Source organism: Lolium perenne, chromosome 5, assembly GCF_019359855.2.
Source record: "Lolium perenne isolate Kyuss_39 chromosome 5, Kyuss_2.0, whole genome shotgun sequence".
NCBI classification, from domain to species: domain Eukaryota; kingdom Viridiplantae; phylum Streptophyta; class Magnoliopsida; order Poales; family Poaceae; genus Lolium; species Lolium perenne.
In genome coordinates, this window is record NC_067248.2 from 134716195 (window position 1) to 134735645 (window position 19451).

General features: G+C 47.4%; 1 protein-coding gene and 1 pseudogene across 1 annotated transcript; both read right to left on the minus strand.

Annotated features, from left to right (window-relative positions):
- Positions 1-6276: 6276 nt before the first annotated feature.
- LOC127299964 (peroxidase 2) lies at positions 6277-7572 on the minus strand. Its single transcript, XM_051330026.2, has 2 exons — positions 7243-7572; positions 6277-7148 (listed from the first exon to the last, which is right to left on the minus strand). Exons 1-2 carry the CDS (start codon positions 7495-7497, stop codon positions 6432-6434), a joined length of 972 nt encoding a protein of 323 aa, XP_051185986.1. The 5' UTR covers positions 7498-7572; the 3' UTR covers positions 6277-6431.
- Positions 7573-11821: 4249 nt separating this feature from the next.
- On the minus strand, positions 11822-16846 carry LOC127303591 (peroxidase 53-like; annotated as a pseudogene).
- Positions 16847-19451: the final 2605 nt, after the last annotated feature.

The following is a 19451-nucleotide window of genomic DNA, read 5'->3' on the forward strand; positions in this document are numbered from 1 at the left end:
GGAAGCCGCAGATTTGTGAGAACCTGCGACTTCACTTTCAGGAATAGAAGAACCTTGGATGTCTTCGGCAACGATAGCCTGTTCTTCGACTTCTCCATCCTCAGGAAGAGGAGGAAGGGAAGTCATAGTAGGATGGTTCTGTAAGAAAATAGCGACAAACGAAAAATTAGAGCGATACCAATACAATGAGATGCAGGGAAAATTCGGAACAAGATAGAAACTCGAGAAGACAAAATACCTCGGGGAGAGGATTGGCGGAGCTGTATGGTTCCACGCGACAAGAGGAGGGAATAGGATCCTTCTTGGCCAAAGGGAAACTCTTCGAATCAATTTCTCCAAGTCCTTTGCGTAAAGATCACCGGAGATTCTATTGGCGTCGTTTTCACCAGAATACGTCCAAAGGGGATTTTTGCGAGCCTGAAGAGGCTGCACTCTAATCCTAAGAAAGTAGGCAGTGATTTGAACACCAGACAGCTCTTTGCCTCGAGTGTTTTGAAGCTGATGAATACGAGACATGAGTGCCTCTGTCGCCTTTTTTCTCTTCATCGGAAGCTTCGGCATCCCGGAGCGGCGGCGCTGAATTTTGGCACTTCCGTCGAAAGGATATATGTTGTGTTCAATAGAGTTGGCGCTTTCTTCGTGAATGTAGAGCCACCTTTTGCGCCATCCTTGGACAGAATCAGGAAATTTGACGTCGAAGTAATCGACATCAGTTCGGACACAGATAACAACGCCGCCTATGTTATAGGTGGCGTTGTGGGAGCCATTGCGGCGGAGGCAGAAAATGCGTTTCCACGAGCCCAATTAGGAGGGATTCCGAGGAAGCATTCGCAAAGTGTGATAAAAATGGAAATGTGAAGGATGGAATTGGGGGTCAACTGGTGCAGTTGAACCCCGTAAACAAAAAGAAGGCCGCGGAGGAAATCGTGAATTGGGGCCGAAAGGCCGCGGATGAGGTGATCAACGAAACTAACCCGATACTCCATTGGAGGGTTGGGGTAGCTTTCTTCGCTGGGAAAGCGGATGGCGTCTTCCTTCTTCATGAGGCCAAGCCTCTTCAGAGTGTTGACGTCCTGGTTGGAGATTTTAGATCTCTCCCACTCAAGATCTTCGGCGGCCATCTTGGATTCTGGAGTGCTGTGGCGAGTGAGTCGCGTACGCGGTGGCATCAACGGCAATGGGCAAAGCAATGTTCGTGAGTGCGGAAGATCAGAGAGTTGGGTGCAGGGAAGCTTTGCGAAGAGGAATGTATGTGCGGCGCAAGCAAGGGAGTGAACGGAGGTTGAAGAAAGGTTTATATAAGAATCGGGTGAAGCAATGCACCGTTGGATGAAGAAATCGTGTGGTGACAACAAATCTTCTAGATAAAAGGGTAAAAAGGTATTTTTACTGAGATAAGCGTTACCGTACGTGCGCCAGAAAAGCGGAGGACGTGTGTCCCCCACTTGCACGACGTGTCAACGTGGTAGAAGCAATGGACCCACAGGCAGAAAAATCACGACTATTAAACAGAGATGAAGTAAATTTGATTAAGGGAAGCATGCCGACAAGAAAATAAAAGAAGATTGGCGACAGGAGGAGTTATTTGAATACTTCGGGAGCCTTTGATCAAATACAAGTTTTTGCCCAAATGCTCGGGGCTACTTCGACAAAAAGTAAAATTTCGAGTATGGCGGTATAGAAATTAGGAGCCTACAACCAAGCACAAGTCCTTGGCTGTAGCCTTGGGGGTTACTCCCATCGGGAGCGCTGTTCGCGCACCCGCGAGATAACACAAGATCATATTGGAACATAATGACAATATAGTGACAAGGTGGACTAAAATGTTGAGCCCACAACCAAGCACAAGTTCTTGGCTGTAGCCTCGGGGGCTACTCCCATCGGGAACGCTGTTCGCGTACCCGATGAAGTTCAAAAATAAAAGATAGAAAAGCAAGAGAGTATATTTCGAGTTATAATTAACTCTACATATACTCCCATCGGGAAAGCAATATAAGTCATATTTGACTCGATAAAATGTGCCATTCCAACAGCCGGAAAAGCACTCGACAATATATTCTCAGAACGCCAAAGTTGCGATCAATTTCTGAATGCCGCAAATTTGCGAAGGTAAGACCCCAGATCCGTTCTGCTGGGCGTGGCATCGCCAAAGACTCGCGCTCACATTTTTATCCGTATCAACAGATACGAAGAAAAATCCTAACGGACGCGTTAGGTACCCGATAAATTTGACTGGGACTCGACAGAATGGTAAGACCTTAAGCGGCACCTGTCGAAGTTTACACCAGTATCCCGAGATCATGTCCAGGGACGTGATCTTGAAGTAGGTTTTTGCGGATTGCCACTAGAGCAGTTAACTAGTACCTGATCCGTCAGATGAACTAGCCCCAACTACCATTATCCCTGTACAATATAGAATTTTATGTGAAGAAGTATAAAAAGGTTAAAGCTTTCGAATAAAAATAAATAGTGGAGATTTTCCCTGACTCTACGATTCAAGCAAAATCTCGGGGGCTACTGACATAGGCATCGCAAATGGGCCTGCCGAAGATAGTACCCGGGGTTTACTGAAGGCCCACTACCCGAAGAATAAGAAGATTCGGGAGCCCAAGATATATTAAGGAAAGTTAAGAGTTGTAGTAGGAAGTGTTATTTGTAATCTGGCGGGATGAGTTAGAAACCGTCCCGAACTCTGTAACTTGTATAGCACGAATCCCTCGGCTCCACCTCCTATATAAAGGGGGAGTCGAGGGACGAAGAGATAATCGAATCATTGTCTACAAACCCTAGTCTTCACAATCGTCGAGTACTTTTCGGCTGAAACCTTCGAGATCTACTTACCCTCTACTTCCAACTAAACCCTAGCCTACAATCCATAGGCATTGACAAGTTGATACCTTGTCGGTAAGAAACCAAGGTTATCGAACCAGTAGGAGATGAAGGCCACGTGAAGGTTGTTGGTGGAGGAGTGTAGTGCGGCGCAACACCAGGGATTCCAGGGCCAACGTGGAACCTGCACAACACAACCAAAATATTTTGCCCCAACTTAACAGTGAGGTTGTCAATCTCACCGGCTTGCTGAAAATAAAGGATTAAACGTATGGTGTGGAGAATGATGTTTGCTTGTGAAGAACAACAGAGAACAGAGATTGCAGTTGATTGTATTTCAGATGTAAAAGAATGGACCGGGGTCCACAGTTCACTAGTGGTGTCTCTCCAATAAGATAAATAGCATGTTGGGTGAACAAATTACAGTTGGGCAATTGACAAATAGAGATGCACATACATATCATGATGACTACTATGAGATTTAATCAGGGCATTACGACAAATTACATAGACCGCTATCCAGCATGCATCTATGCCTAAAAAGTCCACCTTCGGGTTAGCATCTGCACCCCTTCCAGTATTAAGTTGCAAACAACAGACAATTGCATTAAGTATGGTGCGTAATGTAATCAACACAAATATCCTTAGACAAAGCATTGATGTTTTATCCCTAGTGGCAACAACACATCCACAACCTTAGAACTTTCTCACACATTGTCCCGCATTCAATGGAGGCATGAACCCACTATCGAGCATAAATACTCCCTCTTGGAGTCACAAGTATCAACTTGGCCAGAGCCTCTACTAGCAACGGAGAGCATGCAAGAACATAAACAACACATATATGATAGATTGATAATCAACTTGACATAGTATTCAATATTCATCGGATCCCAACAAACACAACATGTAGCATTACAAATAGATGATCTTGATCATGATAGGCAGCTCACAAGATCTAACATGATAGCACAATGAGGAGAAGACAACCATCTAGCTACTGCTATGGACCCATAGTCCAAGGATGAACTACTCACGCGTCAATCCGGAGGCGGGCATGGTGATGTAGAGCCCTCCGGTGATGATTCCCCTCTCCGACAGAGTGCCGGAGTCGATCTCCTGAATCCCCCGAGATGGGATTGGCAGCAGCGGCGTCTCTGGAACTTTTTCCGTATCGTGGCTCTCGGTAATAGGGTTTTCGCGACGGAGAGTTTAAGTAGGCGGAAGGGCAGAGTCGGGGGGCGCTCGAGGGGCCCACACCATAGGGCGGCACGGGCCCCTCCTTGGCCGCGCCGCCTTGTGGTGTCGCCACCTCGTGGCCCCACTTCGTATCTCCTTCGGTCTTCTGGAAGCTCCATGGAAAATAAGACCCTGTGCGTTTGTTTTGTCCAATTCCGAGAATATTTCCTGTGTAGGATTTCTGAAACAAAAAACAGCACAAAACAGGAACTAGCGCTTCGGCATCTCGTTAATAGGTTAGTGCCGGAAAATGCATATAAATGATGTAAAGTGTGTATAAAACATGTGAGTATTGTCATAAAACTAGCATGGAACATAAGAAATTATAGATACGTTTGAGACGTATCAAACCTATCTGGCTGACTGGCCATATATATAGAGAGAAAATTAGCATTGAATAAATAAGTGTTTGATAGTCTCATCATGGTGACAAAAAACACAACTTTTACTTCTCTGAAAATTGAGTTTTGCAAGGTTATCCTTGGTAAGAATTACCCCACGACGAAGATAACAAGTGCAAACCTTGGTTTTAAGTTTAAAATGGGAGAATTTCACTTCCCGACCTCTGAACCAACTAGGGATGCACAGCTCAAGATAAATTGCATTAGTACCGGTACATGTTTGGGCCACAAGTATAAATTGAAATCAACATTTCCGTCTGCGAAGATTTGAATTCAGTTGTTGGGTTTGTACATCCACTCCCCCAACAAGTTAAACCATGCTCTCACTTCCCAAACAAGCTAGCTGATGGATCAATAGAAGGACAGATGAAGATGGTGTTAGTGAAACATGAATGTTGGATCGATAATGTGGGCAACAACACTGGACAAATTTGTTTTGGATAATACTCCTCAAGTAATGAGTCTGGAGTTTCTAGGTGAAAACCTAAAAGCCGTCGCTTTTTGGAAAACCTTTTTATTATTTCGGTACTGTCTTGGGTGGTGGTTAGTGTGTTGCTACTCCGAGTGACCAATCACCAAGTCAGGGCCTTATCTATTTAATTTCCTTTTTTATTTTTTTTGGATGTGTGCATCCTAGAAGTATTTTGGGCATTTTATTGGTACATAGGCTGGATGTAATTGATACTGTCGTGCTATTAATATATTTCCTTTGCCAAATAAAATGGAGGCTATTTGTAGTGTTGATCCACTAGCACATCGTCGGTGCTGACCTTTTAGCTAGTTTTTTTTGTGGAAATGTGTTTGACATGTTCCATTGTCAAGTTGAGTATAGGCCGTCGCAGTGTTGCTTTCACGTGGCTGATCATGTTGTTTTATCCGAAGTCCATACGATCAGCTTGAAGAAGTTGGCATCGAGATGATGATGGGAGGGGTAAGAGGTCATCCATATGAAATTTTCTAATATACTCAGAGGGAGTACTTATTACATGATTACAGAGGACTTGTTGTTGGCTAGTTAGGCCATACAGGAAAATGTGATGATCGACATGTTAATGTGAGTTCGTGAGTTTGTTCCCGCTTCCCAGGAAAGTTCAGGGGCCCAGCTAAATGATGTCTTATTCTATCCGGTATTTTATGCGCTTAGAGAGATGAAGTTGTTATCACAACAAAATTGTGTTACATATGTTGCATGCGCGGACAGAGGAAATGCAACGACTGAAACGCCATACCGTTACCGGTAAACAGCTGCAGCCGAATTAAACCGTGTGATCCTTCCTTTCATCGTTCAAGTAGTAGAACAATGGTGAAAGTCGTACGAGCGCGCCTAGCATATTTGACCAAACCGATCAAGGGCTTTTCTAGATAGCTAGAAACTTGCTTCCGGAGGCGTAAAACTTTTCTTTTATGACAATTGGAAATTGTTTCAGTCATTTGTATTGATGTCTTTTTTGTTTTGAAATAAGCAAAAAGACTTTCCATTTGCATTGATGAAGAAATCTTGAGTTTAAAGAGGTTTCCAACAAGATGATCTAGGCCAAATACTAGATCCAAGAAATTGATTTGATTGTGTTTTGAAACAAGCAAAAATATTCAATAAAATAAAAATATTAATGATAACACTCCACAAGTGATAGGTGTCGTTACCGGTTGTTGTAGGGTTTTACACAACGTTTAAATATTCAATAGTGCTCCCTTCTGTTTTAAATACTTATTGCAGATTTAAATATCGGGTATAACCTGTGTAAATTTATTTAACCTGCTATAAATATTTAGAAACAGGTGGAGTACAATCATTTAATACTGCTATATAGATATATTTTCATTAAAATAGCCTTGTGATAAAACAAGGTAGAAATATTTACATTTAGCTTTTGTGGGAAGGGATAATGAATACTTTACATTTAGAACAAACCAAAAAATGATTTTTACAAGCATGCACGACGAACTGTAAAACAAAAACAACTAATAGTACTTCATGTTCACCCTGCGACAGTTCTTTCTAATCTCTCCATCTCTTCCCGTCAATGGACTTATATTTCCCATTTTGATCATGGAGGCTGCAAAGTTTCTGAAGAATTCCTTCTGATTATCGGAGAACCTGCGAACAATTGGCGCAGTAGTTGTCGCCGCGAAGGGGTCAGACATCATAACCTGGTCAGACGAGAGCGGGGCACGCCCACGCAGGAGGTTGCCGTAGTACTTGTTGTCAAACACGTCCGGAGTGACCGCATCAAAGTTCACCAGCGTCCCCTCATCCTGCCTGGCCGTGCAGTTCCGCTGTGTGAATTGACACTGCGTCCGGCCAAAGGTGTGCGCTCCCTGAAGGGCAACAAGGTCAATGTCATTGAGACCCATGTTCTTGAATTTCTTTTGAAGGATATCCAGAGGGTCGAAAGGGCTCGGTAGATCGTCGGCGCTCTCAATGTTGGTCTTCGTGCCATCGCGGCGCCCGAGGGGAACGCTCCATGATGGCCCTCCGGCCAGTTCGATAGAGATTTCAGCAGCTAGGGTGAGGATGTCGGCACATGAGACGATGCCGGGGCAAGCTTTCTCCAATGAGCGCTTGATGTTATCGACCACATTGAATCCACGGGCTGACTTGTAATTCCCAGGAGCTTTCTTCTCGCTCACTATCCCCGAGGAGACGTCGTCATCAAGCAGAAGCGATCCATCACAACCCTGGACAAATTAAAGTAGTCTAGATTGATGAGATAATGAATCGGGGTGTACTATTGATCGATGCGATCAGTTATGCATGGTTTTGTAAACTCACGTTGGCAAAGCAGTCGTGGAAGTGAAGGCGAATGAGGCTGGCCGGGATGCGCGCGTCGGCGACACGGGCGTCTTGGATGACGCGTCGGACAATGTCTCGTGTACTAGGGCATGAGCTGTCGTAGAACGAAGAGCTTAACCCGGTACGGTAACCACCATTAGCGTGGGCGCCGTGGCTCAGCACTAGGACTAGTGCACCTACCGTGAGCAAGAGGCTGCAACGAGCAGCCGGCGACAAGCAAGATATAACGGCCATGTGCACTTGAACGTTGGTAAGTTTGGATATGGTGACAAGCAAGCTAGCTAGCTGCAAGATGGAAAGATCGCAGAGAGATGAATATGGTGTGAGAAAACGGGGGATGATATGGAGGCTATTTGTAGCACAGCGCTGTTGACCTTTTGCTAGGTAGGATTTTGTGGAAGCGTGTTTTGACATTTTCCGCATGTCTGCCGTTCGTCAACTTGAGTATTGGCCGCCGCAGCATTGCTTTTCCTGCACGCGGCTCTTCCTGTTATTTTATCCGTATTTTATTTTTTACATATGATTAGAAGAAGATGATGGGAAGAGGTCGTGTAGACAAAATCCCGTTATATATGTTGCGCACGCGTGGCCGTACAAGGAAATACGTCGGCGACTGATTAACCTCAGGCTGTTACCGGGAAACAGGATCGGGTCAGCTACGGCCGCATCTCTGTCGGATCGAAAAATTAAGTCCAAAAGAATTAATGACATAAATAAATAAAGGGTACATCTAAATCTTAGGCGACTTAAACTTAACTAAATCTTAGTCATGTGACGTCATCAAGTCTCGGTTAGGACATAGTTGCAACTCAGAGGCCATTATGAATCTTGAGTTCAGCGATGCGGATATTTCTTCTAGTTGCAACCCATTTGTAATTAGGGCATCTCCATGGGCGAGACGCAAACGGACGCTGAGCGACCGTTTTCGTCTGCCGTGACCGGAAATGCGTCTGGGCCTGCTCCAGCGGGCCGAAGCAAAGTGACCGGGCCGTCCACGGAGACGCAAACCTGGCCCAAATATGCGCCAGGTTTGCGTCTCCGCGGACGCTCGGCGGTCCTCCATTTCTTACCCGGTCCCGCAAGTCAGGGACAACGAAATCGACCGCTTGGATTTGCTTCTTTTTCCCCTTCTTTGCTGCCCTAGTGCGACGCCACCACCCCAACCCCACCCGCCGCCGTCCCGCAACAGCGCCGCAGTACTCGTCGTCGGCTCCGTTGTCACCGCGTGGCCAAACGTTGTCGGTTTCGCCGCCCTTTCGCGCCGCCCACAACATGTTCGGTCAATTGCGCCGGTAGGTTTCCTCTCCTGTTTTCGACGCTATTTGTGCGCGGCCATTGATCAACAGTTCGTACCCACGCAGATAGACATGTGGCATATGGTGGAGAAGTTTTGCGCAGAGGTCGTTGACTCCTCTTCCGACGAGGAGTCTTATCAGTCGGCGCAGACATTGGCAACTACTGCGGCCCCCATGATCCACGAGTTCACCTCAAACTCGGGGCCGGTGCACCGGGGCTCTGTGAAGGGGCGCTCCAAAAACCTGCCGCGCAACAGAGTGGCAGGGCAGGCCCGCCTCCACAAGGACTACTTCCACCTCACCAATCCGGTGTTCCCGGAAAAAGTGTTCCGGCGCTGGTACAGGATGTCAAGGGACCTGTTCCTGGTCATTCTACGCGGCGTCAGAAACTATGACCCCTACTTCCAATGCAGGCCCGATGCAATAGGTGCACTAGGCTTCACCTCCTACCAAAAATGCTCCGCGGCTATTCACATGCTCTCATATGGAATGGTTGCGGATATATTCGATGAGTATCTTCGAATAGGTGAGAGCACCTGCCTTGAGGCCATGTACATGTTTTTCCGAGCCGTGATTGCCGTGTTCGGACAGCATTACTACAAGGAGCCAACTGTTGAGGATACAAGGCGGCTCCTGTCTATCAACGAGTCTAGAGGATTCCCAGGAATGATTGGCAGCATAGATTGCATGCACTGGGAGTGGAAAAACTGTCCATTTGGATGGCAGGGTCAGTACAGCGGGCATGAGGAGGGACGGACTGTCATTCTTGAAGCTCATATCTCAAAATTTATGGATTTGGCATTCATTCTTTGGAATGGCCGGTTCCAACAGTGACATCAATGTGTTGCACCGATCACCAGTTTTCAACAGGCTCATGCAAGGCAAAGCTCCCCGGGTGACCTACGAGATCAATGGAAATGAATACGTCAAGCCATATTATCTTGCTGATGGCATCTACGCTGACTGGGCCACACTGGTGAAGACTGTCTGTAATCCAAACTCCGAGAAGACGAGGAGGTTTGCCAAGATGCAAGAGGCTTGCAGGAACGATGTGGAGCGCGGATTTGGTGTGCTCCAAGCTCGGGGGGCAATTGTCCGTCACCCGGCAAGAACATGGTCGCTGAAGACCATGCATGAGGTGATGACATGCTGTGTGACCATGCACAACATGATCGTTGAGAACGAGCGTCCTGATGGCCGCAATGAGAAACACTGGGACTTCCAAGGTGAGCTGGTTGCGCCAGTTCCTGGAGCTTTATCTTGGGAGGACTATCTACATATGAATGTAGAAGTCACTAACGAGAACGTCTGCAAACAGCTGCAGACGGATCTGGTTGAGTATCGGTGGACATTGGCTGGTCATGAAGATCATGCCTAGAGGAATACTATCTTATTTTCATGTAGACTTTTCAAAATTTGAATGTAATAACTATGAATTCGTTGAATTCTTTATTTTTTTTGTTTGGAAACTTCATAATTGATGCAAACGCGGAAATGCGTCGGGCCGCTGGAGCCACCCCCAGGCGCAAACGGACGCTAGCGGACACCAAAATGCGTCGCGCCGCTGGAGATGCCATTATAAAAATCTTAGTTGCAACTCACTTGCAACTGCCATATCAGCATGAATCAAGAGACAAAACCAATAACTAAGGACTCGATTGAGACATAACAAAAATTAGGCGTCTGATTTGTAGAAAATCCGATAAAAAACAAATTCGAGAATACACCCTGGGAGGTGTATTGATCACATAGAAGAAGGGGCCAGAAAGGTCACACCACTTAGTACATGCTGTCAACAAGGGTGACAGCTCCCAGAGCGAAGCATAATCTCCATCCTCCACGAAAAAAGAAAAGGCTCAGGAAAACCGAAAGTCTCGGAGCGGAAAAGCCTAGCTAGACGCCAACTATGGAACTCATCCTTGATCCTACCCCTAATAGCTCGAGCCTCCAGCGCAGCACCATTGCACACCACATCATTCTGATGCCTCCAGATGCACCAGAAGATCAGAATATATAACTGCCGTCCAAAGGTCCCTCCTACCCCTCGGAGGACAGGTCAAGGAGGACCACCACTGAAGGAGCTCGGTGTCGACTGACGGCATCCTCTCCATCTTACCCCACCTTGGCAAGGCCCAAGCCCAAATCTCACGGGCGACCGCACAACCGAGAAAAAGGTGTTGGATGGACTCAGGCTCCTGGTCGCACAGGGGGGAGGCTGCTGGGTAGGGTAGGCCACGGCGATGTAACCTATCCGCCGTCCAGCACCTGTTCCGAGAAGCTTTAGGTTGATCATGACCGCCAGATCTGTGAGGCTACCGGCGCTACAGTGGTCCCGGTGAAGAAGGCGCCATAGGCTGACTTTGCGGAGTAAGTGCCATCAGCCGTCCACCGCCAAAGGAAAGAATCCTCCCACTCCGGCGAGAGATGGACGTCGGAGATGATGCCCCATAGAAGAAAGAACTCCGGGACCGCGACAGCTCCCAAGTTAGGGCCGCAGCATCGCCACTCCACATCGAGACCCTTCTTGACGGAGCGAGAGTTGGCGCATCGCTTACCAACCAAGGCCACCAAGTTTGGTGCGATGTCCACCACCCGAGCGTCGTGCATCCAACGATCCTTCTAGAACAGGGCTCTCTCCCCGTTTCCCACCGTGACTGCCGCGGCAGAATCAAACAGGGCCCGTGCAAGAGGGGGGGCCTTCAGATCAAACTCAACCCACGCCTTTGTCGGGTTCGTCCTTTGAAGCCAAGCCCACCGACACCGCAGAACCACATTGAGAAGGCGTATGTAGGTTAGGGATACCTAGGCCACCACACCGCTTCGGAGAGGTCACCTTGTCCCATGTCACCAAACAGTGGCCTCCACTAACGTCTGCCCTGCCTTTCCACATGAAGCCGAGGCAAACCTTCGAGAGAGCTTGCACGGTCTTAGGAGGGACATCCAGCGACATCATGGCATGAATGGGGATAGGGCTGAGTTCACAAAAGAAAATCAATTTTGGTATTGGGAAAAGAAGAATGGGTTTTTCGTTGCTAGGAAAGGGAAACACTTTATACGGCCTTGCTTCCCGTCTCAAGAAACATGCATGTGCCCAATATGGGCTCGTTCTGACAACTTCTGCATGTCCGGAGGGCAATACCTGGTTCTTTTGCCCTAAAAGACATATAACTGCGAACAATCGGTGCGGTGGTCGTTGGCGCAATGAGGTCCGACAACATAGCTTGGTCGGACAGGAGCAGGACATGCCACCGTAGAAGGTTGATTTAGTACTTGTTGTCGAACACATCGGGAGTGGCCGTGTCAAGGTTTACTAGTGTGCTCTCGTTCTGCCTGGCCGTTTTGTGAACTAGCATTGCGCCCGCCCAAAGGTCTGCATTCCCTGGAGGGCGACAAGGTCAGTCTCATCAAGACCCATCTTTTGTCTCTTGCAGCATATTTAAAGAGTAGAAACGGCTGGAAGATCATTGGAGCTCTCGACGTTGGTCTTCATACCATCATGGCGCCCAGAGGCACGCTCTAGGTTGGTCCTCCACCTAGTTCGACAGAGATTTCAGGGACTATGGTCAGGATGTCGGCACAAGAAACGATGCCAGGGCAAGATTTCTCCAACGCTCTTGATGTTGCCGACCACATTAAACCCACAAACGGACTGGTCGTTGGGTGGGACTTCTTCTCTCTCACGTTTTCGACCAGATGTCATCATCAAGCAGAAGTGAGTCGTAACAACCCTGGATAAATTAAAGAAATCTCGACTAATGAGACGATGCACCATAGTGTACTATGGTTAGCACGATCAGTTGATTTATACTTACGCCTTATGTATATATATATGCGTGATTTTGAAACTCACATTGACGAAACGGTCGTGAAAATGAGCGCGCATGAGGCTTGCCTGAATGCTCGCCCCAGCGACCCGGGTGTCCTAGATGACAGGCAGGACACTAGTAGAAACAAGGGCTTTGGTTTTTTGCCCCAAATGTCATTTGCACCGGATTTGGCACGAACCGGTGCTAAAAGGGGTCATTAGCACCGGTTCGTGGGGAGCAGCCGGCCGAGGGACCTTTTGCACCGGTTCGTGTTACGAACCGGTGCAAATGATCTATCTTTTGCACCGGTTCGTAACACAAACCGGTGCAAAAGGTTCGTCGCCAGGCACGTGTCAGCTGAGGAACCTTTAGCACCGGTTCGTGTTACGAACCGGTGCAAAAGATAGACCATTTGCACCGGTTCGTAACACGAACCGGTGCTAAAAGGTCCCCAGCCCTATTTCAGCTCAGCTACCGGCCAAACAGCCCAGCTCACTTCATTTTTGCTAGGAGAAGGTGTGTGTGTTGAGTGCTAAGTTGCTTCTCTTTGGCATGCACGTAAGGTGCTCGATGAAATGTGTGAGAGAGTGATGCCGCTTGATTTTACACCCAACAAAAATGAGATGAGGTGCCGGAGTGACACTTAAGCTTTCTCCTCTTTCTTTCCTCCTCGATCAAGGTTTAAGCAACAACTTAACCCTTTCATTTGTACGGTGCTAATTTCCACTATTTATAAATATTATGATGTTTTGTAATTGTTTATTGATAAACTTAATTAATTATTTGATGTAGATGAACCGGCGGCAATGGATCTACGTTGACCGACGTCTACCCGAGTTCAGATCGGGCCTGGAAGAATTTATCCGTGTGGCTCAGGAAAACCCACAGGCGGATGGTTTTATGTGTTGTCCATGTGTTGATTGCCATAACTTGAAGCAATACCCTGAATGGCAAGTCATTCACTCACACCTGCTTTGGAAAGGTTTCATGCCCAGCTATAATTGTTGGACCAAGCATGGAGAAAGAGGGGTTATGATGGAAGACGACGAAGAAGAAGAAGAGGATGATGATATGTACCCTAACTACGGTGATACTGCAATGTGGCATGATGAAGATGAAGATGCAGGAGGAGGTGATCAAGATGAAGAGGCATCAGATGAGCCCGTTGATGATGATCTTCGTCGGGCCATCGCCGATGCACACAGAGATGCAGAAACAGAAAACGAGAAGCGAAAGTTAAAGGGCATGTTAGATGATCACAAAAAGAAGTTATACCCAAATTGCGAAGATGGCAACACAAAGCTCGGTGCCACCCTGGAGTTGCTGCAATGGAAGGCAGAGGCTGGTATATGTGACAAGCCATTTGAGAAGTTACTGAAAATAATGAAGAGGAGGTTTCCAAAGAATAACGAATTGCCTGACAGTACGTACGAAGCAAAGAAGGTTCTCTGCCCTCTAGGATTAGAGGTGCTGAAGATACATGCATGCATTAATGACTGCATCCTCTACCGCGCTGAGTATGAAAATTTGGAAAAATGTCCGGTATGCACTGCACTTCGGTATAAGATCAGGCGAGATGACCCTGGTGATGTTGAGGGCGAGCCCCCTAGGAAGAGGGTTCCTGCCAAGGGTATGTGGTATGCTCCTATAATACCACGGTTGAAACGTCTGTTCGTAAATAAAGAGCATGCCAGGTTGTTGGGATGGCACAAAGAAGACCGTAAGAAAGACGAGATGCCGAGACACCCCGCTGATGGGTCGCAAAGTGGAGGACAATCGATAGAGAGTTCCCGGATTTTGCAGATGACGCGAGGAACTTAAGGTTTGGCCTAAGTACAGATGGAATGAATCCTTTTGGGGAGCAGAGCTGCAGTCATAGCACTTGGCCTGTAACTCTATGTATCTATAACCTTCCGCCTTGGTTGTGCATGAAGCGGAAGTTCATTATGATGCCAGTGCTCATCCAAGCCCCAAAGCAACCCGGCAACGACATTGATGTGTACCTACAGCCATTATTTGAAGAACTCTTACAGTTGTGGAGCAAACCAGGTGTACATGCATGGGATGAGTACAAACAGGAGTCATTTAATCTACGAGCGTTGCTTTTCGTGACCATCAATGATTGGCCTGCTCTTAGTAACCTTTCAGGACAGACAAACAAGGGATACAATGCATGCACGCACTGTTTAGATGAGACCGAAGGTGCCTATTTGCATAAATGTAAGAAGGTTGTGTACCTGGGGAATCGTCGATTTCTTCCAAAGAGGCACCCCGTCAGAAAGAAAGGCAATCATTTCGGAGGTGAGGCAGATCGCCGGGTGAAGCCTGAACTCCGTACCGGTGATGCTTTACTTGATATGGTCAAGGACCTAAAAGTAATCTTTGGAAAGGGTCCTGGCGGCCAATCTGTTCCGAATGACGACGTTACCGGACACGCACCCATGTGGAAGAAAAAATCTATATTTTGGGATCTACCCTATTGGAAAGTCCTAGAGGTCCGCTCTTCAATCGACGTGATGCACGTGACGAAGAATCTTTGCGTGAACCTGCTAGGTTTCTTAGGCGTGTATGGGAAGACAAAAGATACACCAGAAGCACGGGATGACCAGTATCGTATGAAAGTCCCAAAAGACAAGCAAGAACAGGATTACAAGGATACAGGGAGTCGCTTAAGTCCTGCCAGCTACGCTCTTACCAAAGCAGAGAAGGATATCTTTTTTGAAGTCCTTTACAGTATCAAGGTCCCGTCTGGCTTCTCCTCCAATATAAAGGGAATTATAAATATGGAGAAGAAAACATTCCAGAACCTGAAGTCGCATGACTGCCACATTATTATGACGCAGTTGCTTCCGGTTGCACTGAGGGGGCTTCTGCCGGAAAATGTTCGAATACCCATTGTGAAGCTATGTGCATTCCTTAATGCGATATCTCAGAAGGTAATCGATCCAGCTAGTCTTCCAAGGTTACAGAAGGATGTGGTGCAATATCTTGTTAGCTTTGAGTTGGTGTTTCCACCATCTTTCTTCAATATTATGACACATCTCCTGGTTCACCTTGTCGAAGAGATTGCCATCCTCGGTCCTGTCTTTCTACACAATATGTTCCCCTTCGAGAGGTTCATGGGGGTCTTAAAGAAATATGTTCATAACCGTGCTAGGCCAGAAGGAAGCATCTCCAAGGGCTATGGAACAGAGGAGGTCATCGAGTTCTGCGTTGACTTCATTCCTGACCTTAAGTCGATTGGTGTTCCTGAATCGCGACATGAGGGGCGACTAAGTGGAAAAGGCACGCTAGGAAGGAAATCAATGATATGTAGGGACGGCATTTCTTTCACTCAAGCACACTACACAGTTCTACAAAGTTCCACCTTGGTGGCCCCGTATATCACTGATCACAAGAATATTGTGCGCTCAGAACATCTGGGGCAGTCTGAAGACTGGATTACGCATAAACATATGCAGACATTCGGCGGTTGGCTCCAAGAACATCTCATTAATAACAACAATATTGTAGATCAGTTGTACATGTTGGCTGGGTCACCATCTTCGACTATAGTGACTTTCCAGGGGTACGAGATAAATGGAAATACCTTCTACACGTTCGCCCAAGATAAAAAGAGCACCAACCAAAACAGTGGTGTCCGCATTGATGCAACAAACACTAGCAGTGGCAAAAAGGACACATATTATGGTTACATAGAGGAGATATGGGAACTTGACTATGGACCTTCTTTTAAGGTCCCTTTATTTCGGTGCAAATGGTTCAAGCTGGATGGAAAAGGGGTAAAGGTAGACCAGCTGTACGGAATGACAACAGTGGATACCAACAATCTTGGTTACAGAGATGAACCATTCGTCCTAGCCAATGATGTGGCTCAGGTTTTCTATGTGAAGGACATGTCCTCTAGACCGAAGAAAAGAAAACATAAGGAAACGAGCTCATCCGATGAGCCAAAGCGTCACATAGTTCTTTCACGGAAAAGAACCATCGTGGGAGTCGAGGACAAGATGGACATGTCAGAAGATTATAATAAGTTTGCTGAAATTCCGCCCTTCACAGTGAACATCGATCCAACCATCGCGTTAAATGCTGAAGATACTCCATGGTTACGGTCGAAGCGATCATAATGTACCTTGAGCTCATATTGTGAAGCGTTTGTTGTGATATGTATCAGTAACATTGGTCGTTTGAACTAAATGCAATTATCCAAGTTTGTTATTTTTCTAGATACACATGTTTGCAAATTTATCCTCACCTACTGGTTGTTGGGTGTATAGTAGCAGCTTCCGAGCGGGACTTGCGGGAAGAGTTACTCGGGCGGAGCTTCCGAAGATGTCTAAGACGGCCGTCCATCTAAGACATCTTCGGGAAACTCCGCCGGAGAGGCTCTTTCCTTCGAGGTCGCCGTCGTCGGGTTATATACCAGCTCCCTGGAAGCTCTCTATGCTCTCCCCTCCCTACCCTGAGATTTAGCCCCCCCATCTTTAGCACCGGTTCCAGCCAGGAACCGAGATAAAAGGATATATAAACTAATCCACCATCTTTATCACCGGTTCCAGCCAGTAACCGGGATAAAAGGGGTATATAAACTAATCAACCGTCTTTAGCACCGGTTCCAGCCATTAACCGGGATAAAACGACAACGACTTTATTGAAATTTAACAAGATACGTTAACTAAACTTAAACTAAAATAACAACTTCTACTAGTTCTTCCGCGCATCCGCTGCTGCCCTCCTGGATGCCGCCTCCTGCCGCAGCTCCTCCTCACGACGACGCTTATGCATCTCCTCACTATCCAGATCCGTCACACGCGGCCGCTTATGCAGTTCCTGGAGACTCTGCCTCTCAAATGCTTCTATGGTAGCCGCTAGCGCTGCCTCCTCCCACTCCTCTATCTCTGCGAGCTGCGGGTCCACCTCATCCGCTGCTGCCCTCCTGGTTGCCGCCTCTTGCCGCAGCAGCTCCTCCCACTCCTCTATCTCCGCGAGCTGCGGGTCCACTTCCACCGGCGGCGGGTGCGGCTTTGGGGGCATTGTGCAATGGGCTAGGGTATGGTGATGAGTGAAATGGGAGACACGGGGGCGTACTATTTATAGAGGGCGTTTAGGCGGGAAATCTCCGCGCTGCACGTCGTGGCGGGAAAATATCCCGCGCGGCGTCGTGGCGCAGAAAATGTCCCGCGCGGTGTCGTGGCGGGAAAATGTCCAGCGCGGCGTCGTGGCGGGAACATATCCCGCGCGGCGTCGTGGCGGGAACCGCTCGGCGTCGTGGCGGAAACCGCGAAAAAAAGGAGGGAAGAAGGAAAAAATTCAGTCCAAATTTGGGCCTTTTGCACCGGTTCGTGGCTAGAACCGGTGCAAAAGAGTCTTTTGCACCGGTTCCAGCCACGAACCGGTGCAAAAGGCCCCTCCAATTTATTCCCCGCGCGTGCCCCTTCTTCTCCATTCGCGCGAGGAACACACACAGAGGGGAGGTGCTGCCCAATTTTGGTGCCGCGCCGCCGCCGGCCGCCTCTCCTCCGCGCCCGCGCCACCGCCAGCGCCGCCGGCCGCCTCTCCTCCGCGCTCGCGCCCGCGCCGCCGGCCTCTCCTCCGCGCGCCCGCGCCGCCACGCCCCGGCCCGCGCGAGCCCGCACCGCCCGCCGGCCTGTGCGCCGCCCCCGCGCTGCGCCGCCGCCGCCAAGGCTGCCGCCGCCTCGGCTGCGGCTAACCGCCACCCGCGGCAACAAGGTGAGGAGCCCCCGGCCCTTTTTTTTTTTGTTTTTGTTTTGTTTTAATTAGTTAGAAAAATTGTAGTTAGAAATTTAGAATTAGTTAGAAATTTAGAATTAGTTAGAAAATTTAGAATTTAGAATTAGTTAGAAAATTTAGAATTTAGAATTAGTTAGAAAATTTAGAATTTAGAATTAGTTAGAAAATTTAGAATTTAGAATTAGTTAGAAAATTTAGAATTTAGAATTAGTTAGAAAATTTAGAATTTAGAATTAGTTAGAAAATTTAGAATTTAGAATTAGTTAGAAAATTTAGAATTTAGAATTAGTTAGAAAATTTAGAATTTAGAATTAGTTAGAAAATTTGTAGTTAGAAATTTAGAAGTAGTTAGAAAATTTAGAGTTAGTTTAGGAAATTAGTATGTGTTAGAAAATTTGTAGTTAGAAATTTAGAAGTAGTTAGAAAATTTAGAATTAGTATGTGTTAGAAAATTTTTAATTACTTTGATTCATATTCATAAGCACTTTATTCAAATTCAATATTATATTTGTTAGTTTGCATACGATGCCGCGGCCTCCGCGTCCTGGAGCTAGGATAGTTTTAGAGGAGATGCAGCAGATGGGGGAAGTCCGGGACTGGGCTCCGCCGGGGTGGCACTGGGAGGTGTTATCTTCCGGGGCGCGCACCTTGGTGCGGAATCCGGGTCCCGTCGTCGACCCGGATATTCTCTGGTGGAGGTCTTATGGGCCACGTTCGTTTCAGAGGGAGCCAGCCCCGCCGGAGGAGGTAGCTCAGCGCATTGAAGCGGAGGACCAGCACGTTCGCCGTTACATGTATGCGTTAGACAACATGTATAGGACCGGATGGAGTGTTATGCAGGGATCTCATGTTAGCTATGCTCCCGTTGTTGTTCCGTGGCTTTGGGGGTACACCCAGCGCGGCTCAGGACCCGGTCGGCGCCCTCTAGGACCCGGTCTGCGCGGTTGAGTGTTTGTAGTAGTGATTGATGTATTATCGATCTATGTATGCATGTAACTGCACTATCTGCTTTCAGCACTATTATTGATCATGTATTGAGCATTATTCTTAATTACTTGTAAGTCTTTGCAGAAACTTGTAAGTCTTTGCAGAATCTAGCTTCGTTGTGTTTATAGCATTAGAATAACTTTTAAGTCTTTGCAGAAACTATGGAAAGAGACCTAGAACAAGAATACCTCGTCGAGGAGATTATCCGTGATGATGACGATATCACCTCTCTTTACCTAAACCAATCCGGCGAGGGAGACGAGCGAACCCGAGGAGACGGCTCCGATGAGGAAGATGATCAAGACCACCGTGGAGACGGCTCCGGTGAGGGAGAAGGTGACGACTGCGA

Excerpts from the sequence above, each read along its gene's own strand:
- LOC127299964 (XM_051330026.2), bottom strand. The coding sequence starts at position 7,497 with ATGGCCGTTATATCTTGCTTGTCGCCGGCTGCTCGTTGCAGCCTCTTG. Across the intron at positions 7,149-7,242 it reads TCCACGACTGCTTTGCCAAC|GGTTGTGATGGATCGCTTCT; the intron begins GTGAGTTTACAA and ends TAATTTGTCCAG.